Source organism: Ambystoma mexicanum, chromosome 8 (genome assembly GCF_040938575.1).
Source record: "Ambystoma mexicanum isolate Mex_15411 chromosome 8, UKY_AmexF1_1, whole genome shotgun sequence".
NCBI classification, from domain to species: domain Eukaryota; kingdom Metazoa; phylum Chordata; class Amphibia; order Caudata; family Ambystomatidae; genus Ambystoma; species Ambystoma mexicanum.
The window spans coordinates 1,112,472,463-1,112,496,515 of record NC_090929.1 but is presented as its reverse complement, the minus strand read 5'-3'; the positions used below and the strand labels follow the sequence as shown (position 1 = coordinate 1,112,496,515).

The following is a 24,053-nucleotide window of genomic DNA, read 5'->3' as shown; positions in this document are numbered from 1 at the left end:
TCATTATCTTGGGTAAATAATGATTTTTGGAGACAGTAATGATTCTTATCTTTTGTGTGAGTCTTTTTAATGTATTTTAATGTATATGTATTCTCTTTTGTATTTAATACTTTTGTAAAGGTTACTGTGTAACCAAAACAAATAAAAAGAAAAAAAAAAAAGAAATCTAGTTACCACTAACCAATTTAGGATGATTATATTATCCTATGACAGAGCTGGCTGTCCTGAGAAGCACCCCTTGGACTGGGTGGCTTTGGAGCCACCCAATACCATATGCTTGAAGTTAAAAAGAAAAAGGCTGCAATGCAAGGGGATGTCTGGAGAATGCTCTCTGGCCACCAAAAATAAGTGATCAAAAAATATGAGGGCAAGGGGGCAAAATGAATCCGCCCCCACAATATAAGAATTCTGTCTTAACTGATCCCCTTAATATTTATTCTGGCTTTGCAAGTCTCCTGACCTCTTTTTCTCCCTAGTATTTTATCTAAAGCTTCACTGGTGACAGCAATCTATTTGTTTGTGCTGCCTCGCTAGTCCTTATGGCTATGTAAGCGGGGGTACTTCTAAAGTGCTTCATAGTGTCCTTGGGTGAGTTTTCTCACTATGTGTGTCTTATTTGCAGACTACTCCTATTTGCGGTCCTATAACTACATAACTGGCTTTGTTATCCTTCCATTTTGTTTGCTGGAACTAGAACGGCCATGTTTGTCTGTTTATGGCCCAATCTCACAAAGGCAGCCTGACTGGATTGAACTGGTTTTATCTGGGATGACAGTCTGCCAGACACCTTAATCCAAAACCTTGTGCATTTGTGCACTGATGCCCACGAAAGCAAGTATTCGTCTGACCTCCACTGTATCTGTTAGGATTACGTGGAATTAGTTACTTGAATGTCTACAACTGCTCCTTTGCACCTGGAAAAAGACTACTTCACTGAGGATCCTACTGGAAGTACTGTTGATGGCATGTTGATCCTTCTGAAACGCAAAGATCTGCTACTCCACGTCCAGAGGTGGTAGCCCACTTTGCAATTCTTCTCCCATCTCACTGATCCCGGTGTGGGAAGTTGGATCCTGCCTCTCTACAGCTACTGTGTGTTCTCTTGAAGCTTCTGGCTCTGTATCACCATTCCAAAAGTGTGAGCACTGTTTTTTTGCTGGAGACTCGACTGGGTTACTTCTGCTGTTCGAAATTGCTTGATTCATCTCTGGACTCTTTAGGCCTGACACTCCTGTTGTCCTTTCTTCAAGAGACCCTTAACTGTTCCATCTTGCACTGTAGAGTTAGACTGTAACATCTGCCAACCAGGGGTCCGTATTTGGCCAACTCTTCACTGCTTCTGTGTGCATCATCTTGGGGGTTGCCTCTTGCGAGTCCACCAACCTCGTCTGCATTATTGGTCAGAATTCCATCAACAGGTATTCTGCCTGCAGACCCTGCAACCCAAAAACTGTGACCAATTGGGACTCTGCAGTTTGGAGCACTCTCTGCAACATTAGCCTCTTGGCTTTTGCAGTTCACTCCAGCAGCCTTCTTCACATCTTGACAGACCTCCAACTTTAAATCCATGGTCGACTCTGCTCTTCCCTGGCGACTCCACCTGCAGGCATGTCTCCTCAGCACCAGTCTGCAACAAGGCCTGCCTCTGTATCTCTTGTCCATTGTGCAATCTTCCTTCCTGGACATCATCTTCAACCGATTGTCATGTAGATCACCCTTGTTGATTTCATCCCGAAAATTGTCTCCTCTGCAGCTCCTCTACAAAAAGTGCATCTTTTGACCATTTCTACCTATAAATGTGAGCTTCCTATTGTCTTTGTCTCATTGTTGGCTATTGGCAAATCTTTTGATCTATCGAAACAAGTACTAACGGCTTTTCATACCTAATGAGGATTGTTTATTACTTTCATTTGTTAGTTGGTGTCCCTTTGGGCCACCCCATAGTTTTTTTTTGTGCTTTATTTTCAAAACTTAGAACATGCCTGTAATGTAGATGTAGTCTTTCTCAAGAAAGTTGGATTGAGTATACTTTCAGTACCATAATGTGTGGGCATTGCTTTAATGTGTGTGTGTCATCTGTGACATATTGTCATCCTGCTCCCCTCCTCAGAACGAAGTCTTGACTACTCTGCCTATTTAACTACCACTTGCAGGATAAACCTAAGGTGAAGCCTGCTAATAGATGGGTTTGTTCATCTTCCTAAATCCTCACCAAAAGAATTTTGGAAAATTCTCTGAACAACTGCCTATGAGTAGCACACCACTCTGACCTAAAGGCCCTGTTAGACAGACTTTCCTAGGTCGCAGAGTTCCTTATTTGCCCTGGAACGGGGTCAATGTCCTGACTTCGTCACACAAGACCTGCAGAGTGAATGTGAGCTTGTGTGCTACGACCCATAGCTTTTTCACATGCTCCACAGAACCCCTTGGAGCAAGGTGTGCCATTCTGCAATTTATTTACCCCTGCAGAGTCCACAATTTTATTCTCTCGCTTTCTGGCTCCATCCTTCTCTCTGTTTGGTTACTTTAAAGGTGATGGGTAACCCCATAACACCGTTCTTCTGGGCTCATTAGACTCCATACTGAAGGACCATTTTAGTTGCTGCACTATGCAATTAACCTCTCATGGCAGCGGAGGGTTTCTGGATATATTGTTTACCTTTGTGGCATGTAAATACTGTTTGTGACACAGTGCATGTTCCCTTGTGCTGCACTTTAATTTGGCATGAGTTATAAATAGAGCTTATTTTTGTGGAAACTTGCATTTTTGTGAAAACCCGGCATCTGTTCTGTGGTGTCACATATGGTCCTCAACACTGATTTTAAGGTGTGTCCTCAAAGGCTAAAGTTTTCAAAGCCAGAATGGAGGATTGTCAACTCGAAAGTATGCATCGCTCCGGATTCTTCTTTCACGGTGATAGTCTAGTGTAATGTGAGAGAATCCTTGTTGTATTATGAGGTGGGCCAATGAAACATTATCTGCTTATTTCAGGTGTGATATGTGCTGACTGAGTATTGTGTAGTATGTTATACAACATAATGAATAACTCCATCACGCCATGAGCTGTCACCTGGCACATGATGAACCAAGTCTGGGCACAATGTGAGCTGGCTTCCTGACACATTATGAGCTAACCTTTATCACATGCATAGTGGTGTGTAATGGTCTGACCACTGGCACATTATGAGCCGACTCCTGGCACATTGGGAGATGGCCCTGAACCACATCATTAGCTGGTCCCTGGCTAATCAGGATTTGGCCTTTACACATTATGACATGATCTGCAGCAGATTTTGATCTAATTCTTGCCACATTGAGCTAATGTTAAGTTAATGGCAGGTTACATTTGAAATGTATAATGTGTTACCAAATGTCAACATCCCTTTCATATAATGTACTATTAAGAACTAGGCATATGGGGGGGCAAAATGTTTTTAGACAGACGATGCTTAGATGCGGATGAAATCTGGACTTTTCTCTTGCTGGACGAACATTTTTTAGCCATTTTTTTTGTCTGATAATTTTTAAAGGATGTGTTTGTAAAGATCTTGGATGTTATTTGATTACATTGAAGCAGGTGTACTAGGCATCTGAAAAGGTTTTCAGGGTCCATTTTCATTGTTGGACTAGAGGAATGTCTAAAGATCTATGAATGCCTGTAATTTTAGATTATGACTTTTACGATGGAACAAAAATGTGGTTAAAGATAAAGGTTTGTAATAAACTTAAAATCTTAACAACAAAATAATAATAATGTACTATTCATCCCTGCTATCTATCTACACTCCTTCAAAATATAGAGGTGGCTATCGAGTAAATGTAATACTTCTGTATCTCTTCTTTAGGAAACCCTCATCTGGCACCACCTATACGGATGTTGCGTTCTAAGTGGCACAGTCAGCCCTACACGAAAGGATCCTACAGCTATGTGGCCGTTGGATGCTCCGGGGAGGACATAGATATTATTGCTGAACCGCTTCCAGAAGGCAATACTGATCCCAAGGTTAGTTCTTCCGCCTTGTATGTTACCAGTAACTGAGGACCTGGCAGGGCACAACGGCAAGACTACTGCAGTGGTAAATTCCATGTGACACATTCAGTACCCTTGTCATGACCTGATACTTGCAGCTCCAGTGTTTTGAAAGAGTTTATTCATGTTAATGATCTTGCTGGGCACCGTGTGACCCAAAAGCCAGTGAGCAACAAGGCCACCACAGCAACTCAAGAAAAAATAATAAAATAATACAAAGAAAGTGACTATGAAGGTTAAAGCCGAGGAAACTAGCAGAAACCAAAGATGAGAAGACCTAGTAACAGAAATTAAAAAGTGGTTTAAAAAAGTACAAATAAAAAGCTTGATAATCAGTTTGACAGGATATGTGTGGACCATGTCCAAATTCCCTGTCTGGTAAAGCCAGTCTTGTTGAGGTTACTGCAGAGGAAGCTTGGTAAAACCCTAATGGATGTAAATGATTGTCTCAAGTTTTACATCTTACATTTCAATGCTTCCAATATTGGTGCTTTCTGGAGAGTGTGAGGGTGTAGAAGTAGGAGACTGACACACAGGTGGCATATTTTTGATTATAGACTTTTCTTGCACCAAAATAAGAGAAACCCCTACTGGGCCCCATTACTGAGAGGGGATTCCATGCCTCAACCAAATACCAATTGTCAGGATGTCCGTCAAAAACAAATAGTCCACCGTCATGTGTCAAATCCTATTTCCTTCCCTTACACTCTAAATTATACTAAATAAATTGGGTGATCTTCTTGGTCAAGAAGAATGTTTCCCTTCTTCTGGACAAAAGACCAAAGTTCACTTTCGGGTGATGTGAAAAGGAAAAGTTCTTCAACAAGGTAAAAACCAAAAGTCTTAACAGTATTCTTGGCTTGGCACTCCACCAATGCACGTGGAAAAAGAAAGTCTTGTATCTCCACAGTGTTTAGAGGGGCCATGTCTTCCCCCCAACCTTCCTCAGGTTTCTTAATACTTGTCACAGTGCCAGGAAGGATAACTGGCAATTCACAACGTCAGAGGGAACGACTCCCTTGCCCATGTCTTTCTTGGGCTTCTCACAATGCCAAGGAAATAACTCCCTTCCCTTGGTTTCTCACACAATGTTCACAAACACCAGGATGGGACAATTCCCTTTCCCTGACTCTACACAAGGGCAAGAAAATGACTCCCTTCTCTTGGCTTCTTTTCCACCGTCTATCAACACCAGGGGGAATGACTCCCTTTCCTTGGTTTTCTCAGGCTTTTCACAATGCCAAGAGAATAGCTCCCTTCTCCAGCATGGGGTCTAGCATGGATTCACATGCTCATGAATTTTCCCCGTCAGTCCGGGAATCCTCTGTAAAAAAAAAAAAAAAATAATAACTGTTTCACTTTCACTTACAAACTGTATTTCGAAAGGATTGTGTCCTCCGACGTATTCCTTATCTTGATAGATCATCTCCAGCTTGCTGGCCTCAGAATGTTTTTTTTCAGTAGAGGGCGCTGCGCGTCGACGTGCCTCGAGCCGATGTCCCTCGACAGCCTCCATATCGCCGCCGACGTCATCATGCGTATAAATAGACTCGCGCAGCGTCCGTTGCTCAGTTCTGTTTCTCTGTACTTTGTGGGCCTCGGAATGGTGTTGCTCAGTTCGTTAGTCAGAAATATTCTTCATTATTCCTCGAGAATACCAACTCTTACTCAATGGCTTCCTCATCCGAACCGACGACTCCACGGCCCGGCTTCAAAAAATGTTGAGACTGTGGAAAGAAAATGTCGTTGACAGATCCTCACAGGATCTGTTTGTGGTGCCTAGGATCGGAGCACCAATGTTCGGAGTGCGAGGACTGCATGTCCATGACGGCGAAAGCCTTGAAGGAGCGTAAGGGGAAGCTTAAGAGAGGTAAGACAGTTAAAACTCCTTCGAAAGTTTCCTCGGTAGAGTCGAGGCATTCGTCTCCTCGCTGACACAGGAAACATTCTCGTTCTAGGTCTCGAAGCAGTTCCCACCACTCTTCGAGATCCAAGCATTCAAGTAAGAGACGTCGAAGATCCCCTTCCTCGTCTTCTTCTGTTTCTCCGGAAAGAGTCACCTGCCCCTGAAAACATAGCTCTCAGGCTGAGTGGGAGGAATTCCATAAAAGGATGCTTAGCGTCTTCGAGAAAGCGGCCTCGACCCCCTCGAAAGACAGCTGAGGGTGATCGCCTGGGTGAAAGACCCGAAAAATCGAAACGCCCCGAATCGTTGCACCCGGCGAAAGAAACTACTCGAGAGCGTCACAAACCCTCGAGCAAAGGCACTGTGCCATCGACGCCATTGTCGAAAGTCCCTTCAACGCGTAAATCTGCGTCATCGACGCCATTATCGAAGGGCTCATCGACACATAGGTCGATGGAATCGATGCCGTCTTCGATGCCGAAAAAGAACAAACCCACGGCCGTCACTACCTCACAGCCAATGGTCATACCCAGGGCCTCTAACACGACTTTGAGAATGTCATCGACAACCTCCCGTAGGATTCCGATCCTCTCGAATTCTTTGAGGCCTCTTCCAATCTTCTCGACGCCTTTTTCAGTGTTTTCGAAGCCTTTAACGTCCGCGTCGACAACGTCGTTTTCTCAAGCAATTATGAGAAATTTAGCCCCTTCTGCTCTGGAAATGGGATTTAAGCCATTTCCAAGGTCTGATCATTTCAGACCTTTGTCTTCAATTTATGAGGAAGGGGAGGATTCGGATCAAGAAAGACCCTTTGGGTTGCAGAGATCTGCAACACATGAACCAGAGGAATTTACCTCTGAGGAAAATAGGTTAAAGGATCTTTGAGAATCCTTACATGAGGCAAGTGGGTTAGATACTTCCCCAGAAATAGAATTTGCCAAACCAGACCCAGGGGAACATGCCGAGACACCTTATAGAATTTTAATGGCAAGAATTATAGAATTCATGGGTTGGTCTACACCTTCACCTGCATTCCAACAGGATGACCTTACAGACATTTTAGTTAAAGGCCCACAGGAGGATCCTGTGGTTCCATTTCACGCTGCATTACAAAGAAAAATATTGGCTAACTGGGAAACTCCTGAGGTTATCCCGGCGGTTAACAAGAAGTTATCAGCCAAATATAGGGTATCTGCTACTGACCCTGAATTTTTGTCTAAACATCCAACTCCAGAGAGTCTGGTTGTTCAAGCAGCAACTGCATTAGGCAGTAGATCGGCATACCCTACTGTTCCACAGGACAGGGATGACAAAAGATAAGACTCTATGGCTAAGAAAGTCTTTTCTGCATGTAGCATGGCGTTGAAATCTATTAACGCTACTTGTACACTCGCAAAGTTCAGCCATACACTTTGGGAGTGTGCTTCATCAGCGGCTGACTGCCTGCCAGAGGGAGAAGAAAGGGAAGTGTTTCTAAACATCATTAAGGATGGTAAAGACGCAATGTGTGAATCCCTTCAAACTGGCATTGATTCTGCTGACGGTATCAGTAGGGCCATGGCGGCAAGTACTACAACCCGCAGATTTGCGTGGTTGCGAAAGTCTGGGTTTGCTTCAGATGTACAAGCTCGACTTTTAAATATGCCCTTTGACGGCTCTTCTTTGTTTGGTAAGAAGGCGGATGACAGCCTAGAAAAGTTGCAGACATCCAAAGCAGCAGCAAAATCCCTGGGAGCTGCAATCCGTCAAACGCCATATCACCCCTCAGGAACCTCTTGGAGAGGTAAGTCCTTTCGCTTTTACTCCGCATTCGGAAAAGGTAGAGGACATTCGGTTCAAAGAGGTCAAAAAAGATTCACCCGAGGTGGACGGGGTAAAAATACAAAGGCCGCAGCAGCAGCAGCAGGTGCCTCTTTACCCTCGGCATCTGCATCAGCTGCCTCTAAATCACTCTGAGGACTCTCCTCACAAGACACCGGTAGGGGGCATGCTAACTCAACATCTGAGGGAATGGCAGGCTATTACGTCAGATGCTTGGGCATTGGAGACAGTTGCCCAAGATTACTGCCTGCCTTTTCTACGCATTCCTCGGAGTCCTCCACCGGGGAACAGCTCTCAGAAAGTTCCAGATCCGCTCCTCTTGCAGGAAATTGTAGACCTGCTGGAGAAAGGTGCCATAGAACCGGTACCTGTAGCGGAGCAGAACAAGGGCTGGTACTCCCCCTACTTCCTAATACCGAAGAAGGGCGGAGGCCTGAGACCTATCTTGGACTTACGAGAATTGCACAAGTTCCTCAGGAAGGACAAGTTCAAGATGGTAAAACTCTCTCAGATCCTTCAGGCCCTCCAGCTCCAGGACTGGCTGGTATCTCTGAACCTTCAGGATGCTTATTTCCATGTGCCAATGCATCTCAAACACAGGAAATACCTGAGGTTCGCAATTGGCGGACCTCCGCCCATAGGGTCTTCACCAAACTAATGTCGGTAGTGGCTGCAACCTGGACGATTGGCTGATCAGAGCTGTATCTTTGGAACAAGCTCAGACCCAGCTAGATTATGTCTCCCACTTCTTTCACAAACTGGGCTTCTCCCTCAATGTAAAAAAGTCACAGATGATACCATCACAGAGACTCCAGTTTATTGGAGCGGTCCTGGACACTTCCCTGGGAAAAGACTCACCAGCAGAGGTGAGGGCTCAAGATATTCTGCAGATGGTCACCAAGTTTCAAAATGCCCAACGTCTCCCAGCCTTTGACTTTTTGAGGTTGCTAGGCCTCATGGCATCCTGCATCTTCCTTGTGCCAGAGGCTCGCCTGAGAATGAGATCTCTTTAGTGGGCACTGAGAACCCGTGGTCGCAGTTCTCAGGGAGAATGACAGACCTCCTTCAGGTTCCGGACAAGGTGGCTCGAGACCTTCAGTGGTGGGCCTGCCAGGAAAATATCTTGAAAGGGAACTGTTTTGGCAACCATGGCCGGAGATAACAGTAGTCACAGATGCCTCACTCACGGGGTGGGGAGCCCATACCAACGACTTGACCATCAGCGGTCGTTGGTCTCCATCAGAGTCCAGACTACATATCAACCTGTTAGAGCTGAGAGCAATCAGGCTAGCGCTGAAAGCTTTTCTGCCATCTGTACAGGGGAAAAATGTCCTGATAATGACGGACAACACAGTGGCCAATCACTACCTCAACAAAAGAGGAGGCGTAGGATCACTGCCATTGTGCAGAGAGGCAATGCAGCTCTGGGTTTGGGCAATTCAAGAAGGAATCTCTCTATCTGCAGTTCACCTAGCCGGAGAGAAGAACTTGACGGCGGATGCTCTGAGCAGGCAGGGCACAGTCTCCCACGAGTGGGAACTAGCTCCGGAAGTCCTTCAGGAGATCTTCGCCCTTTGGGGAACCCCTCAAGTGGATCTGTTTGCCACCAGTACCAACAGAAAGTGCGATCTGTTTTGTTCAAGGGAATTTCCCCCAAGAGGAGCTCTAGGGGACGCGTTCGTAGTGGACTGGGAATTTCCACTCCTGTACGCGTTTCCACCAGTCCCTGTCATTCCTCAAATGATCAGGAGGTTGAGAAGATTCCGGAGGACCATGATCCTAAATGCCCCAGACTGGGCCAGGAGAACGTGGTACCCGGACCTTCTGGACATGTCCATCTGCCCTCCAATTCATCTTCCACTCAAGAAGAATCTTCTCTCACAGAAGGGAGATCAGGTTCTCCATCCAGACATCAGAACCCTCAACCTTCATGCCTGGCTTCTGAAAGGTTGAGATACAAGGATTGGGACCTCCCTGATGACGTCATGGAAGTGTTGCTTTCGGCCAGAAGGCCAGCAACAAAGTCTTTATACCGCTGCCGTTGGAAACATTTTTGCAGCTGGTGTAGAGAAGAGAATATCAACCCCTTTTCATGTGGTACACCAGCGGTGTTCTCCTTTCTACTCTACTTGGCAAATTCAGGCCTTCAAGTTGCCACTATCAAGGGCTATCTCGCAGCGCTATCGATCTTCAAGCGCACTGCGGAGGAGCCTTCGTATTTCAAATTACCCTTAGTAATACAATTTCTAAAGGAATTAACTAATGTCTACCCTCCAAGACCTTTCCAGGTTCCTTTATGGGACTTAAATGTAGTCTTAAATTTCCTGATGGGTACTCCTTTCGAACCACTCTACTCTTGTTTGCTAAGATTTCTCACCCTTAAAACTGTTTTATTAGTGGCTTTAACATCTGCTAGAGGGGTGAGCGAATTACAAGCTCTATCTTGTAAACCCTCTCATACAATTTTTCATAAAGACAAGGCTGTCCTACAGGTGAAGCCTAATTTCCTCCCAAAGGTGGTTTCTGAATTCCACATCACTCAGAAAATTACTTTACCTTCATTCTATCCGCCTCCCCATCCGGAGAAAGAGGAAGAAAGGCTACATAGGCTGGACCCAAGGCGGGCTTTAAGTTTTTACATCAGCAAACTTGATCGGATTAGGCAAGCAGACCAACTGTTCGTGGTTTACTCAGGGCACAAGTTGGGACTACCGATAACAAAACAAACCATTTCCAGATGGATTATTTTGGCCATCCTGGAATGTTACAAACTGGCAGGGAAAGAGCCTCCTCAAAATCTTAGGGCTCATGCAACCAGGGGTATTGCAGCCTCCTCGGCCCTCCAAAGAGGGGTTCCGGTTTGAGACATGTGCGGTTGCCACATGGTCGTCCGCACATACCTTCACAAGATTTTACAACCTGGATTCCTCCTCTAGTCAAGAGACTAGGTTTGGCAAAGCCGTATTACATTTGGTTCATTCCTAAAAGGAAACATGGCGTTTTACTCCCACCTCCAATTGCACACCTCTGCTATGGGAGTCTATCAAAGATGAGGAATACGTCGGAGGAAATAATCCCTTCGAAGAACAAGTTACTTTTTACCTTGTAACGTTCTTTCGATGGGATGTTCCTCTGACGTATTCCTTATCGCCCCTCCCATCCATCCCCGCAGTAATACTTCCCTTGTGGTTAAAGCTTACGCTCCTTCAAGGTCAATAACCAATTCATGTAAAACAACTGTTAACGTCAAAACGGAACTGAGCAACGGACGCTGCGCGAGTCTATTTATACGCGTGGTGACGTCAGCGCCGATACGGAGGCCGTCGAGGGACATCGGCTCGAGGGACGTCGACACGCAGCGCCCTCTACTGAAAAAATGTTTCCGAGGCAAGCAAGCTGGGAGATGATCTATCAAAGATAAGGAGTACGTCGGAGCAACATCCTATCGAAAGAACGTTGCAAGGTAAGAAGTAACTTGTTCTTTGCTCTGCACCACAAGACCATGTAGTGGAAGCAGGCATCCATGCACTTATGCTCTTTATATACTGTAATCCTCTCTCTCCAAGCTCCTTTATGCGTTTGTTCCCCTGTCCCAGTCCTGCTGTCCTGCTTCTGCTTGTAATCCATCACTAACCTCTTCTCTATCCCACTCCCTTTTTTCATCTCATTCTCCCCCTTCTGTTTTGTCCACTCTACTTGCTGCATGTACTCTGCTTGTGCCTCCCTTTCTGATTATTGCTAAACTCTAGCAGGGAGGATGTTGGTTGTGGGTTGAGGTTACACACTTCCATGATTGGTATAGGAAGTCGTCTAGTTCTTAGATTCAAGTGTGCCATGTTACCGGGGTCCCTTGTATACACTTAGCTTAAAATTAGGAGAAGTTTTACACTTGGCTGAGTAAAGCCATTGACTTCCTAATGGGTGGCATAGCTGATTAGTTGAATTCTACAATGACATTTCAGAACTACATGTTCCACTGCCGGCTCAATTATGTATCAGCATCCAAGGTAACAAAATGACATTACTGGTGCAATGTATAAATGGCCAAACGTGTGCTCTCTTCTTGAAATAAAATCATATCTCCGGTGTGCAGTCTTTACAGCAAGAAAGACCTGTACAGCTAAATGGGTCCGTATTGTTCTGTATCAAATCTGTACAACTGGCAAATTGGTTTTGATTCGAGTGGACAAGCTCAGTCTTTAATCATTCTTGCGTCCATGTTCGTACTACTGAATGGAATGGGACCCATACGCTCTGTTTTCCAAACTACAGAGAAGTATTCAAAGGTCTGAAGCAAGAAAACAATGAACTCTTAAGTCCCGTCCCCTTTCCTCCATACTCTTTGGGCGTCCCTTCCAAGGGACGGGAGACCGAACCTTTTTCACCAGAAAAAACCTTCTTACCCTTTAAATTTAGAGGCGCGTGGGGGTGCGGCCCAGGGAGCATGCGCTGCCCTGACTCCACCCTCTGGCGCCACATCTCAGTCCCCTTTTCCGCATCGACGAGAACGGGCCGAATTCACCAGCGCTCCTGGGTTTGGCTTCAGAAATGTAATTCCACGTGCGGATACTTCTTCTTTTTGTCTTTTATCATTCAGGAACTAGGTCCTCAGGCGTCGCGCTCCTCCCCGGCGCATGTTGACTTGGTGTCCATCCTGCAACGGGCTCTTTCCAACTTCAGGCCCTCTGCCTACGTTGCCTTGGCCCAGACCACCACTGGCAATCTTGTTCGGCGTGTGACTCGCTGTCCTCGAAGGCGCTGAAGAATAGACTAGCCAGTTGGATGGAGGTCGCTTCCAGAGGATCTCAAGAACTTTGTGAAACATTGAACCAGGCCCACGGTAGGGCCGGTATTCTCCATCGCACCCCGCAATGGAGACTTCTTCCCAGGGACTCTCCTGCGCCGGAGGGACCGTTCAGATCCTTCTACCAGCACGTGCACCGAGGCTGCTTCAGCTACCGGCCTTCGGGTCGAGGGATCCTCGGGTCCTGCCGGTGGCAGTGTTGAGGGACCGGAAGGTTCTTATACCTGGTCTTTACCCGAGGGGCTCCGCCCTTTTACCGGCACCATGGCAGAGGGGCTACGCCCTAATACCGCCAATACGTCCGAGGGGGAGCCTAAACGCAGCTCTACCGACCCCCGGGTCGAGGGTGTCGCACATACCTTGCCTAGGCCGGAGGAGCAGGGTAGGCCTCGTGATCCACACACAAGAGTCTTTGAGGAGACCGGGCCCAGCGGGCCGAGCAACACATCGCAGGCACCTGCAGGCAGCTCAACAAAATGGCCACCGCGAGATGAAGAGGCACCCGTCCGACGCCATTCCAGGAATTGTGTGAAGAACGAGTGTCAAGGTGGGACTGGCCTCAACCAGGTATGTAACCTACAGTCTACCCCTCATTTCTGCAGGGCAGCTTTCCTTTGCGTCCATATGGGTGGGGTATGCAGCGGCTCCAGCTGCTCCCTGCTACCCCCGTCAGCACCCCCTGCCACCTCTTTGGCCAGTGAGGAGGTGCTCTTCGAGAAGTTCCTCGGCCTCGTGAAGTCCTCAGATGGGGGTTATCCTCAAAGACGCCATCAGGGAAGTCATTCCCGCCATGCTAGCAGCACCACAGACGCCTCCATCGGGCCCCTATGCCCCAGGGCAGCCGCCTGCCCCGGCTCCACAGCCAACTCCACCACCTCCTCAGCCTCCTGCCGCGGTCCCAGTACACCAGCCTCCGGTGCCAACTACTCCTCCACCTCCTCCACAGGATCCTCCAGATCTGCAGGATACGGATGAGGAGGAGGATCTGGACACGCCAGCCTCAGCCAGGGCCTTCCACAAACGTCTTGCTGGTCTGGCAAGAGTACCTGGGCCTTCCCCCAACATCAGGTCGAGCAGCCGGCAGAAGGGATTCTGGCTGAAGTACTCACACCTCTGCCAAATCGAGGATTCCAATGCAAACCAATGTAGTCTCCCTGGCCAAGAAGCCTCTTCCTCTGCGGCGCTGCTAGGCAAGGAGGAGAAGATCTTGGGTGCGTATGGCAAGATACTCTAATCCAACGCCTCTTTACATCTACGTCAAGCCAACGCTGATGCCATGCTGGCAGCCGCCAACCAAAGATTATGGTGGGAAATTGCAGACTTCCTCACGGAACTCACCACCCAGAGCCAATCACGCTTTAAGGTGGGGCTAGCCGAGGCCAAGCTGGCTGGAATCCACAGTGGCCCATATTGATACCTCAGGCCGTGCCATCCGTATTGGCATGGACATGAGAAGAACAGCCTGGCTCCGGGCAACAAAATTCAACCCGGATGTCCAGGAACGCATACTAGATCTACCGTTCGAGGGGAACAGGGGGGAAGCTCTTCCACTCCTCTATGGACGAAGAGCTGGACATTAAGAAAAACATCTCACAAACAGCTAAGTCTTTATCCATCCTTACAAAGACCACGCCCAAATCGTACACCCAATCTCAGCAGCGCTAGGAAAGGGGTTGTACATATGGAGGGTTCTGCGTCTTCCAGGAACGCAGATCCAGGCAGCCGGACCGCTTGCTGTCCCAGAACCGGCGCAAGCAACAAAAAGGGAGGGGGGGAGTAAGGACTTTTTCCAGTCCCCTTCCTCAGGGGCAGCCTACGAGGGAAAGAAAGCATGGCACGCCCCTTTGGGTTCAAGTGTCTCCGGTGGGGGGCAGGCTTGCTCTCCAGGCACATTTCGGGCGCCAGAAGTTCACCGACTCCTGGATCCTATCCGTAGTATCCACGGGGTACCGTCTTCCTATTCCAGCCTCTCCTCCCTCCTCCCATCCACTCCCACAGTTTGGGACACCAACTCTTTTGGCGGAGATCCGGTCTCTCGTAGAGAGCCAGGCAGTGGAGGAAGTCCCACACACCCAGCGAGGCTGTGGCTTTTACTTCAGGATTTTCGCCATTCAGAAGAATAACCAGGCGGGCCTGAGAGTTGTGCTGGACCTTTCCACTCTCAACCTCTCCTTACCCCTGCAAAAATTCAAGATGGTTACGCCAGCTTTTATAGCGGAGACATTGGACAAGGGAGACTGGATGTGCTCCCTGGATCTGAAGGACGCGTACCTACACGTCCCGATTTGGCAGCCCCATCGTTCTTTCCTACGGTTCAGGATAATGGGCTACCATTTCCAATACATGCTCCTTCCTTTTGGCCTCAACTCTGCCCCAGGGTCTTTACCAGGCTCATGAATGCCGTGGCAGCCCTCCTCAGAGCGCAGGGCCTCCGCATCTACCCATACCTTGACGACTGGCTCGTCAGGGCTACATCTCTGGAAGCGGTTTACCACTTTTCCCATGCCCTCATGAACACACTGCACAATCTGGGCTTCTCGCTCAATCTCAGGAAGTCACAGATGCAGCCTACGCAGACTCTGACATTCTTGGGCCTCAAATGGGACATGTGCTTCGAGAAGGTATTTCCGTCAGAGGACAAAATCTCGGCAATCAATAGGGCCACCACCCACTTCCTCAGCAGAGAACATCTCCTGGGTCTTCTGGCAGCGGTCTTATTAGCCGTTCCGCACACGAGACTAAGGATGAGGAGGATTCAGCTGCACTTCGCGGCCTCATGGAACCTGGAGCGGGGCTCTCAATCTGAGATGATCAACGTTCCTCCATCTCTCCACCCAGACCTGACTTGCTGGTCCCGAGACTGCAACCTGTGTGCGGGCAAGCCCTTCCGGCCTACCACTCCGCAGGCCACCATCACCACGGATTCCTCCCTCGAGGGCTGGGGAGCCACCCTGGACGATCTCTCGGTCCACGGCACCTGGACTCGTCAGGAGCAGGAATTCCACATCAGTTGGCTAGAGCTGAACGGGCGCTCAGGGCATTCCTACCACTTCTCAGGGGCAAGGTTGTCCTCATCCAGATGGACAACTCGACCAGCATGTACTACGTCAACAAGCAGGGAGGCACCATATCCCCTCCTCTGTGCAGAATGGCGATCAGCATGTGGGAGTGGGCCCTGGAAAACGCCATATACCTCACAGCGGTCCACCTCCCGGGGGAATCCAACCTGGAAGCAGACAGGCTCAGCAGGCTGGGAGGGGACAATTACGAGTGGCAGCTAAACAACCTTGTTATTCAGGAGATCTTCCACAGGTGGGGTCACCCCCAGTTGGATCTCTTTACCACCTGGCACAACAGGAAGTGTCCCGAGTTCGCATCCGGGCAAGGGCAGGGCCCGGCTCTCTGGGCGACGCATTTCACCTTCAGTGGACCGGCATGAAAGCCCACGCCCCTGATTCACAGGGTAATTTGCAAAATCAAGGAGTCTCGCCAACTCCGCAACATTCTAATGGCTTCATGGAGGCCGGCCAGGCCATGGTTTTCGGAGCTTCTCAGTCTCTCGGAAGTGCCCCCGATTCACCTCCCGAGGGGCCCAGCACATCTTCTGGCACAGCAAGGGGGCAAAATTATCCACCCTGCGCCAGGGAAACTAGCCCTCAGAGCGTGCTACCTGAGCAGGTAACGCTTCAGCACCTTAGCCTCTCACAGGCCAATCTGGAGATCATACAAGGCGCCAGGAACAAAGCTATCAGGGCCCAGTACAAAAGCAAATGGACCAGATTCTGCCACTGGGCAGATTCCAATGGAATCGACCCCCTGGCGTGCACATTGGACGACGTGCTCTCCTTTTTGGCACACCTCGCTCATTCAGGCGTGCAGGTGGACACCTGTCGCACATACCTTGCAGCCATTGGGGCTTACAAGAACTCTGAGGAGAGCATTTTATCCTCCTCCAACCCTATCATCAAGAAACATCTGACGGGTCTTGCAAGGCTCTACCCGCCCTTCTAGAGACCTCACCCTGTGGGGGACGTTAACATAGTCTTGGGCACTCTGACGCACAAACTGTTCGAGCCAATGGCGTCCATGGACATCAGGATGGTTATCATCAAGACGGCCTTACTAGTAGGCCTTACCTCGGCTCATAGAGTCACGAAATCAAGGCGCTCGTGCCTCTGAGCCACAAACCACCTTTCACAAGGACAAGGTAGTCCTGTGGACACACCTGGCATTTCTGCCAAGGTTCTGTCTGCTTTCCACTTGATCGAAGAAATAGTCCTTCCTATGTATTTCCCCCGATCCCAAGGACGAAGCACAGAGTGCTGCACTGCCTGGATGTTAGGCGTGCGTTGAAATTCTACTTGGACAGGACCAAGGGCTTCCGCAAATCGGATGCCCTGTTTGTCACTTTCAGAGGCTCAAGACCAGGCTGCCATCCTCTGAGGCTTCCATATCCCACTGGATGGTCTCTGCCATCAAAGAAGCGTATGAGGGCCAGCACAAGCCGCTCCCGGCCAACATGCATGCCCACGCAGTCGGGGCCAAGCCAATGGCCATCGCATTCCAGTGCCATGTCCCTTGGCAAGTCATAAGCAGGGCAGCCACTTGGGCCTCTTCCTCGGCTTTCTGCAAGCATTACTGTTTGGATGCCGGCTCTAGTTCTGATGCGGCCTTCGGACAGGCGGTTCTCTGGAACTTATTTGCTTAAGGAGGGTCTCCTCTCCACCCTGGGGCTATACTCAGTTGTAATCACCCATACAATATGGAGGAAAGGGGACGGGACGTAACATTAATTATTAGTTACTCACCGTAGTGACTAACATACTCTTAGTCCATAGTCCCCTTTCCTCCATACATCCCACCAACCTCACCCCTAATAATACTGGTGTCATTAGGCAATGTTAAATCTATTGTCAACACATCAATGGGGACTGAGGTGTGGTGCCGGAGGGCGGAGTCAGGGCAGCGCATGCTCCTTGGACCGCACCACCGCCCGCCTCTAAATTTAAAGTGGAAGAAGGTTTTTTAGTCACTACGGTGCGTAACTCAACCAACCTTGTTATGATAATTTGTTTCTCTTTTCTGTCTTTATTTAAAATGTTTTCCCATACCAGGGCTGGTCCCAGGTCCCCTGGCAGACCATGATCGAATAAAAAGTACTGAGAAGTCATATTAAGTGAACATGTAATTCATCAATTGCTCATTCTCTTCTCTCAATTAGAGACTATTGTGTGCACAAATATCTTACATTACAAGTGGTCCCTCAACCCCAGGACCATTTCAACCAGTGATATGATATGATATGATATGATATATGTCATTTATAACATGCCTGTACACAAGCGTTTCTAGGCACGACAAGACAAGGGAGGGAAGACCGAGGGAGGACAAGACAAGCGATCTTACTAGGCCTTGTGTCATTCAGATTGTGCAAGTGCGCCAACGCAAATTGCAGGGGGAAGGGAGAGTGGGAAGTGCCAGGGAAAGGGAAGGGGTAAGTTCAATCAGGGCAATGCTCTGAATAAGTGCAGCCAAGGCAACGCAGCTCTGGGTAAGTGCAAGGGAGCAGGGGACTGTACGGGTTACAGTGCTCCAGCATGGGGTCTGCCATGGATTCACATGCTCATGAATATTCCCCGTCGTCAGGCTGGGAATCCTCGGTAAAGAAAAATCAGTATCAGTTTCGTTTCTGATCTGTCTTTCGTAGTAGTAACCAATCACTGATCTCTGCGTCATACTGACCACAGCCAATGACTGCCCTCTCCCTAAGCCCCGCCTTCTCTTTTTTCGGTCAAAAGAGCCTCAAGCTCCACCGTTTCTTTATCTGATCAACGGGGACCCGTGTCGGATTCCTCTACTCCCCTCAAGGGTGAAGATTTCGTCGAGCCACGCTTTTGGAGGACTCCAGAAGTTTCTCAGGCCCATCTCGGACATGGCCCAGGAGAAGGGAAGCTCGACGCCCGGAAAGCTGTTCAGGGTCTGCCCTGGATGCCAGCTTCAGAATGTCTTTAAGGAGGACGAACACTCCCTTTGCCTCTACTGCCTGCATGAGGACAAGACGCACGTGGAGAAGGACTGTGCGTTTTGCGGCAATATGTCGGAGCGGACCATGAAGGACCGCCATCTGCGCCTCGCCAACTGGCTGGAAGGGAAGAGCCCGTCGGGCGAGAAGAAGAAGACGACGTCCGAGCGGTCTTCTAAGACCTTTGAGGGTGCCCCGGCGACGGGGGCCCAACAAAAGGCCAAGCACCGCGAGTCCGCTGGCACCGGGAGCGCCGAACGGTCGGGCTCTACGGTTGCCAGGCAGGGCGCACCCTCCCCGGCGCCATCAACCACGAGCCAATGCTCTGGCTTGGGTAAGAGGAAGGCCGAGCACCCGGCGAAGCTCCTGGAGAGACCCCGGTCGAGCTCGAAGACCCCATTGGAGGGGGAGTGAGGCGGTGACCCTCCCCCCAAGGAGAAGGCGGTGAGCGCACCTAAGGTGGTGAAAGCCTTGATCCACCCTGCCAAGGCCTCTATCGAGACTGTCGCGGTGGCCCTGGCTCAGCCTGTGGAGGTTACACTAGTGGAGGCGACTTCGGGGCTCAGAGTCTCCCTGCCACCGCGGAGGGAGTCCTCTTTCAAGCCCATCGACAGGACCCCCGTGAAACCTCCGACGGAGAAGAAAAGGGGGGGCAGGAGGTCGTCGTGGATTCGGCCTCAACCTCTGAAGAGGAGCTGATCGAAGTCTTAAGCCACGCCATTGGCGTGGAAGAAGACCAGCCCGTCGGGAAGGATCCCGACGTAGGAGACGACGAGAACGTCGAGGGTGCCGACGAGGCTCCTGACCGCCCGTCGGAATCCCCTCAACCAGTGCCGCAAGACAACTCGGCGGCCATTTTGTTGGCTATACAGTCCTTATGCTTGGAGATAAGGACGAGATTGCCGTTGCCACCAACGGAGGAACTGCTTCCGACGGGGGACCCGGAGCCAGGCCCTTCTGGGAGCCCTCCTCGTAAGAGAAGAAGGATTCATCCTCCACCTCCTTTTCAACCATCGCGCCCTGCTCAGCCCTTCTCCCCGTCCACGACCCGTGGGGATGATACGGGGACGGACACAGGCGCGACGAGTACAGACGACGAGGTTTACGACGAGGATCTTCCGTCGTCACCTCCTCCCCGCTCGACGAGATTGGATCGTTTCATGCCATGATCGCCAGGGCATCCGAGCTTTTCCAGCTCTGCCCGGAAGAGAAGAAGAAAGAAGGTTTCCTTTATCAACGGCGCGAGACCAAGAGGAAGATGGTCCTCGCTGTACCTCTACTGGACGATATCTGGGATGAGGGTCTCGCCCTCCTCAAGAACCCATCCACAACGCCTGCGAGAAGAGATCGGTACGAGAAGAAGTACCGGGTCCCGGACGTGGCCCCCTTGTGCCTTCGGGCACAGCCGACCCCGGACTCGGTCGTCTCCGCGGCAGCCAGGAAGAAAGCGGGGGGGGCTTCGGCCCCTACGTCAACCTCCCCCCCGGACGGCGAGGGAAAGAAATTGGACACGATGGGACGCAGAGTCATCTCATGGGTAGCGACGACGATTAAGGCTGCCAACGCCTTAGCTATCGTAGCCCGCTATGACAGGGAGTTGTGGTACAAGATCGCCCCCCTGCTGGACTTCCTACCGGACGACAAGAGGGCGGAGGCCCTGGGGATCTTGCAGGAAGGAGAAGTGGTGTCGGACCACACCATTACGATAGCGACGGACATCGCTGACACTGGATTTCGCCAGTTGGGCAACGGCGTGTGCCTTAGACGGCGTGGATGGCTCAAGGCAACGGACTTCCGGCAGGACGTGCAGACCAGAGTTTTGGACATGACATTCCACGGGAGCAACCTGTTTGGGAAAACAGTGGACGATTCCCTACAAGCCATCAAGACGGACACAGAGACGGCCCGGGCTCTTGGTGTTCTCCAGCAACGACGGCCGCCCTTTCGGAGCGCCAGAGGCAAGCAGGATGCCTCCAAAGGTTCCGGCGGCGGATATTCCACCTACCGTCAAGCGGCCCGTTCGTCGTCACAGGAAGCCTACAGGGGACGAGGCAAGTCGGGCGGACCCCGCCGTCGTCGCCAGGGAGGACAAGGCGGCAAAGCCTCGTCGAAGCAGGACTGAACCGGCCGTGGGGTCGGGCCCCCACCGAAGCATCCCGGTGGGAGGCCGGCTGGCAAACTTCGTCAGCGTGTGGGAGTCCATCTCCACCGATCGTTGGGTGCTGAACGCCCTGGCCCAGGGTCACGCGCTCGAGTTTCTAAAGAAGTGCCCGCGCGTCACCCCCGTGGCCAGGAAGGAACATCACGTCCCTCAACTTCTCTTGGAGGTAAAGGCGATGCTCAAGAAAGGCGCCATCGAGCTCGTCCCAAAGAGGCTTCGGGGCTCCGGAGTTTACTCAAGATACTTCCTCGTGAAGAAGAAGACAGGAGGATGGCGTCCCATCCTAGACCTACGACGACTGAACAAATTCATCAAGGCACAGAAGTCCCGGATGGTCACCCTCCAGCACGTCCTGGGTCAGCTGGAGGAGGGCGATTTCCTGTCGTCGTTGGATTTGGAGGATGCTTACTTCCATATCCCCATCCTAAAGGGACACCAAAAGTTTCTCAGATTCGTGGTCCAAGGGTGTCATTACCAGTTCAGAGCCCTTCCCTTCGGATTGAGGTCGGCACCCAGGGTGTTCACCAAGTGCCTTGCACCGGTGGCGGCGCGGCTGCGCCTGGAGGGGATACACGTCTACCCCTACCTGGACGACTGGCTCATCCAAGCAAAGACAAAGGAGCTCGCTGCGGAGCACACGGCGAGGACCGTCCAACTACTCACAGACCTGGGATTCTCCATAAACTACGCCAAGTCCCACCTGGTGCCCGCGCAAGACGCACTGTTTCTGGGAGCGAAACTCGACACAATGGCGCTTCTGGCCTCTCCGTCGGAGGAAAGGATGAGGGCCATCTTGGGCAAGGTGCAGCGGATGCTGGTTGCGGATGCGGCCAGGGTGAGGTCCAGCAAATCCCTCCTCGGAATGATGTATTCTTGCATTTATCACATCCGCCTGTGCAGGCTTCGGATGCGCCCGTTACAGGAGTTCCTGGACGCTCGCTGGATCCAGACAACGGGCAGCTTCGAGGACAGGATCACACTCGACGAGAGCTTCCGACGAGTGATCCGGTGGTGGGGCACCCACGCGCATCTGACGGCGGGCATGGACTTCCAGACCCCGGGCCACCAGAAGACAGTGACCACGGATGCCTCCCTGGAAGGGTGGGGAGCGCACACCGAAAATCTGCACACGAGGGGCCTTTGGCTGCCGACGGAGAAGTCCCTCCATATCAACGTCCTGGAGCTCCGTGCAGTGTTTTGGGCCCTCAGGTCCTTTCTTCCGTCCCTCAAGGGCAAGGTGGTGAGAATCTCACCGACAACATCACCACCATGTTCTACATCAGGAAGCAGGCGGGTACCAGATCCCCAGCCCTGTCCAAGGAGGTGCAGGATCTGTGGCATTGGGCTGTCGCCCAATGGATGTTCCTGGTGCCGTTTCATCTGGCAGGAATAAAAAACACCATTGCCGACTCGCTCAGCAGAGAGCTGCGCTTGTGCCATGAGTGGGAACTATGACAGGATCTAGTGGACCGCCTCTTCCGACGGTGGGGCACACCCCAGATCGATCTGTTTGCGACGGCGACGAACTCCAAGTGCCGGAGGTTCGCCAGCAGGTTTCCCCAGCCGAGGAGCATGGGCGATGCTTTCTCGTTCCCCTGGGAGGGCCTGTTCCTATACTCGTTCCCTCCATTGCCGTTGCTGACCCAGCTCATCAACCAGCTCAAGAGGTCATGGTGCAGGATGATCCTCGTCGCACCTGCGTGGCCGAGGCAGATATGGTTCCCGGACCTTCTGGACTTGTCAGCGTCCCCGTCAATCAAGCTGCCAGTGGACGCGGATCTTCTCTCCAGGGAAGGAGGCGCCATCCTCCATCACGACCCGAAGTCGCTGAACTTGCACGCCTGGCTTCTGCAGCATTAGAGTTTGGAGGTTACGACATACCGTCCGACTGCAGAGAGGTTCTTGCAAAGGCCAGGGCGTCCTCAACTCTTAAATGCTACGGACACAAATGGAAGAGGTTCTCTGTCTGGTGCCACGCACAGAAGATTAACCCTCTACGGATTACGGCTCCTCAAGTACTGCCGTACCTACTGACGCTGGCCAAGGCTGGACTGGCGCACGCTTCCATCAAGATTCATCTTGCTGCGATCTCCCGATACACCAGAACCACGGTACGGACGTCTTTGTGGTCTTATCGTCTGGTGAAAGAATTCATGAAGGGACTGTTCAGATCGTTCCCGCCGGTGAAGGCTCCGACCCCGGCGTGGGAGCTCAACATGGTGCTGACCAAGCTCATGGGACCTCCGTTCGAGCAACTGCACTCGGCTCCGTTGAAGTTCTTGTCGTGGTAAACAGCGTTTCTTGTGGCCATCACCTCCGCACGACGGGTGGGAGAGATCCAGGCCCTTTCCTGCAAGCCCCCGTACTTGACTTTTCACGACACAAGGGTAGTGCTCAGGACGCACCCCTCCTTCATGCCCAAGGTGCCGTCGGACTTTCACCTCAACGAACCCTTGGTGTTGCCTGTTTTCTTCCCGTCGCCTTCGTCGCCGGCTGAAAGGACTTTGCACTCGCTGGATGTGGCTAGAGCGCTGAAGTTCTACGTGGACCGCACGAAGAGTTTTCGGAAGACGTCACAACTTTTTGTGAACTTTGGACCTGTCCATCAGGGGAAGGCTCTCTCAAAGGCTTCCATTTCCAGATGGCTCTCCGGCTGTATCATGTACTGTCTTCGGTTGGCAAACCGACTGCTGCCTGGCCGTCCGAGAGCCCATTCCACCAGAGCGATCGCAGCTACCACGGCGTTCCTATCTGGTGTGCCCCTGCTGGACATCTGCAGGACTGCTACGTGGAGGTCGACGCACACCTTCACGAAATTCTACTGCGTCGACCGGGATTCCAGGGAGGAGTCGAGGGTCGGCCAAGCAGTGCTGCGCAACCTGTTCGCCTAACGTGAGCCTGGTGAGAAGGTAAGAGATGCTTAATGTTGAGTTGTGGTATTGCTTAATGTTGAGCCTGTTGCTGCCGCCGGTGGTTGTGCATGTGTATACTGCTATGTATTCTTTTATTCATGAGCATGTGAATCCATGCCAGACCCCATGCTGGAGAAGGAACAAGTAACTTACCTGTAACTGTTGTTCTCCAGCGTGGGTCTGGCATGGATTCACATGCGAACCCTCCCTCCTTCCCCTCTGCGGCTCTTCACTTGGTCATACTGCCACTTCACGTGCTACCAAATCTGAAGATGGCTGCCAGAGGCGGGGCTTATGGAGAGGGCAGTCATTGGCTGTGGTCAGTATGACGCAGAGATCAGTGATTGGTTACTAATACGAAAGACAGATCAGAAACAAAACTGATAATGATTTTTC

At 50.8% G+C, this 24,053-nt stretch overlaps 1 protein-coding gene across 4 annotated transcripts in view; it reads left to right on the top strand.

Moving 5' to 3' along the window:
• Positions 1-24,053, top strand: part of PAOX (polyamine oxidase) — a 572,703-nt gene that overhangs the window by 462,671 nt on the left and 85,979 nt on the right. For all 4 annotated transcript variants that reach the window (XR_011268680.1, XM_069611145.1, XM_069611143.1 and 1 more), the window contains exon 7: positions 3,847-4,004. Coding sequence is in view for 3 of the 4 variants with exons in the window: in XM_069611145.1 (XP_069467246.1) it covers positions 3,847-4,004 (158 nt within the window). In the remaining variant the exon portion in view is untranslated. The remainder of the gene's footprint in view (positions 1-3,846; positions 4,005-24,053) is intronic.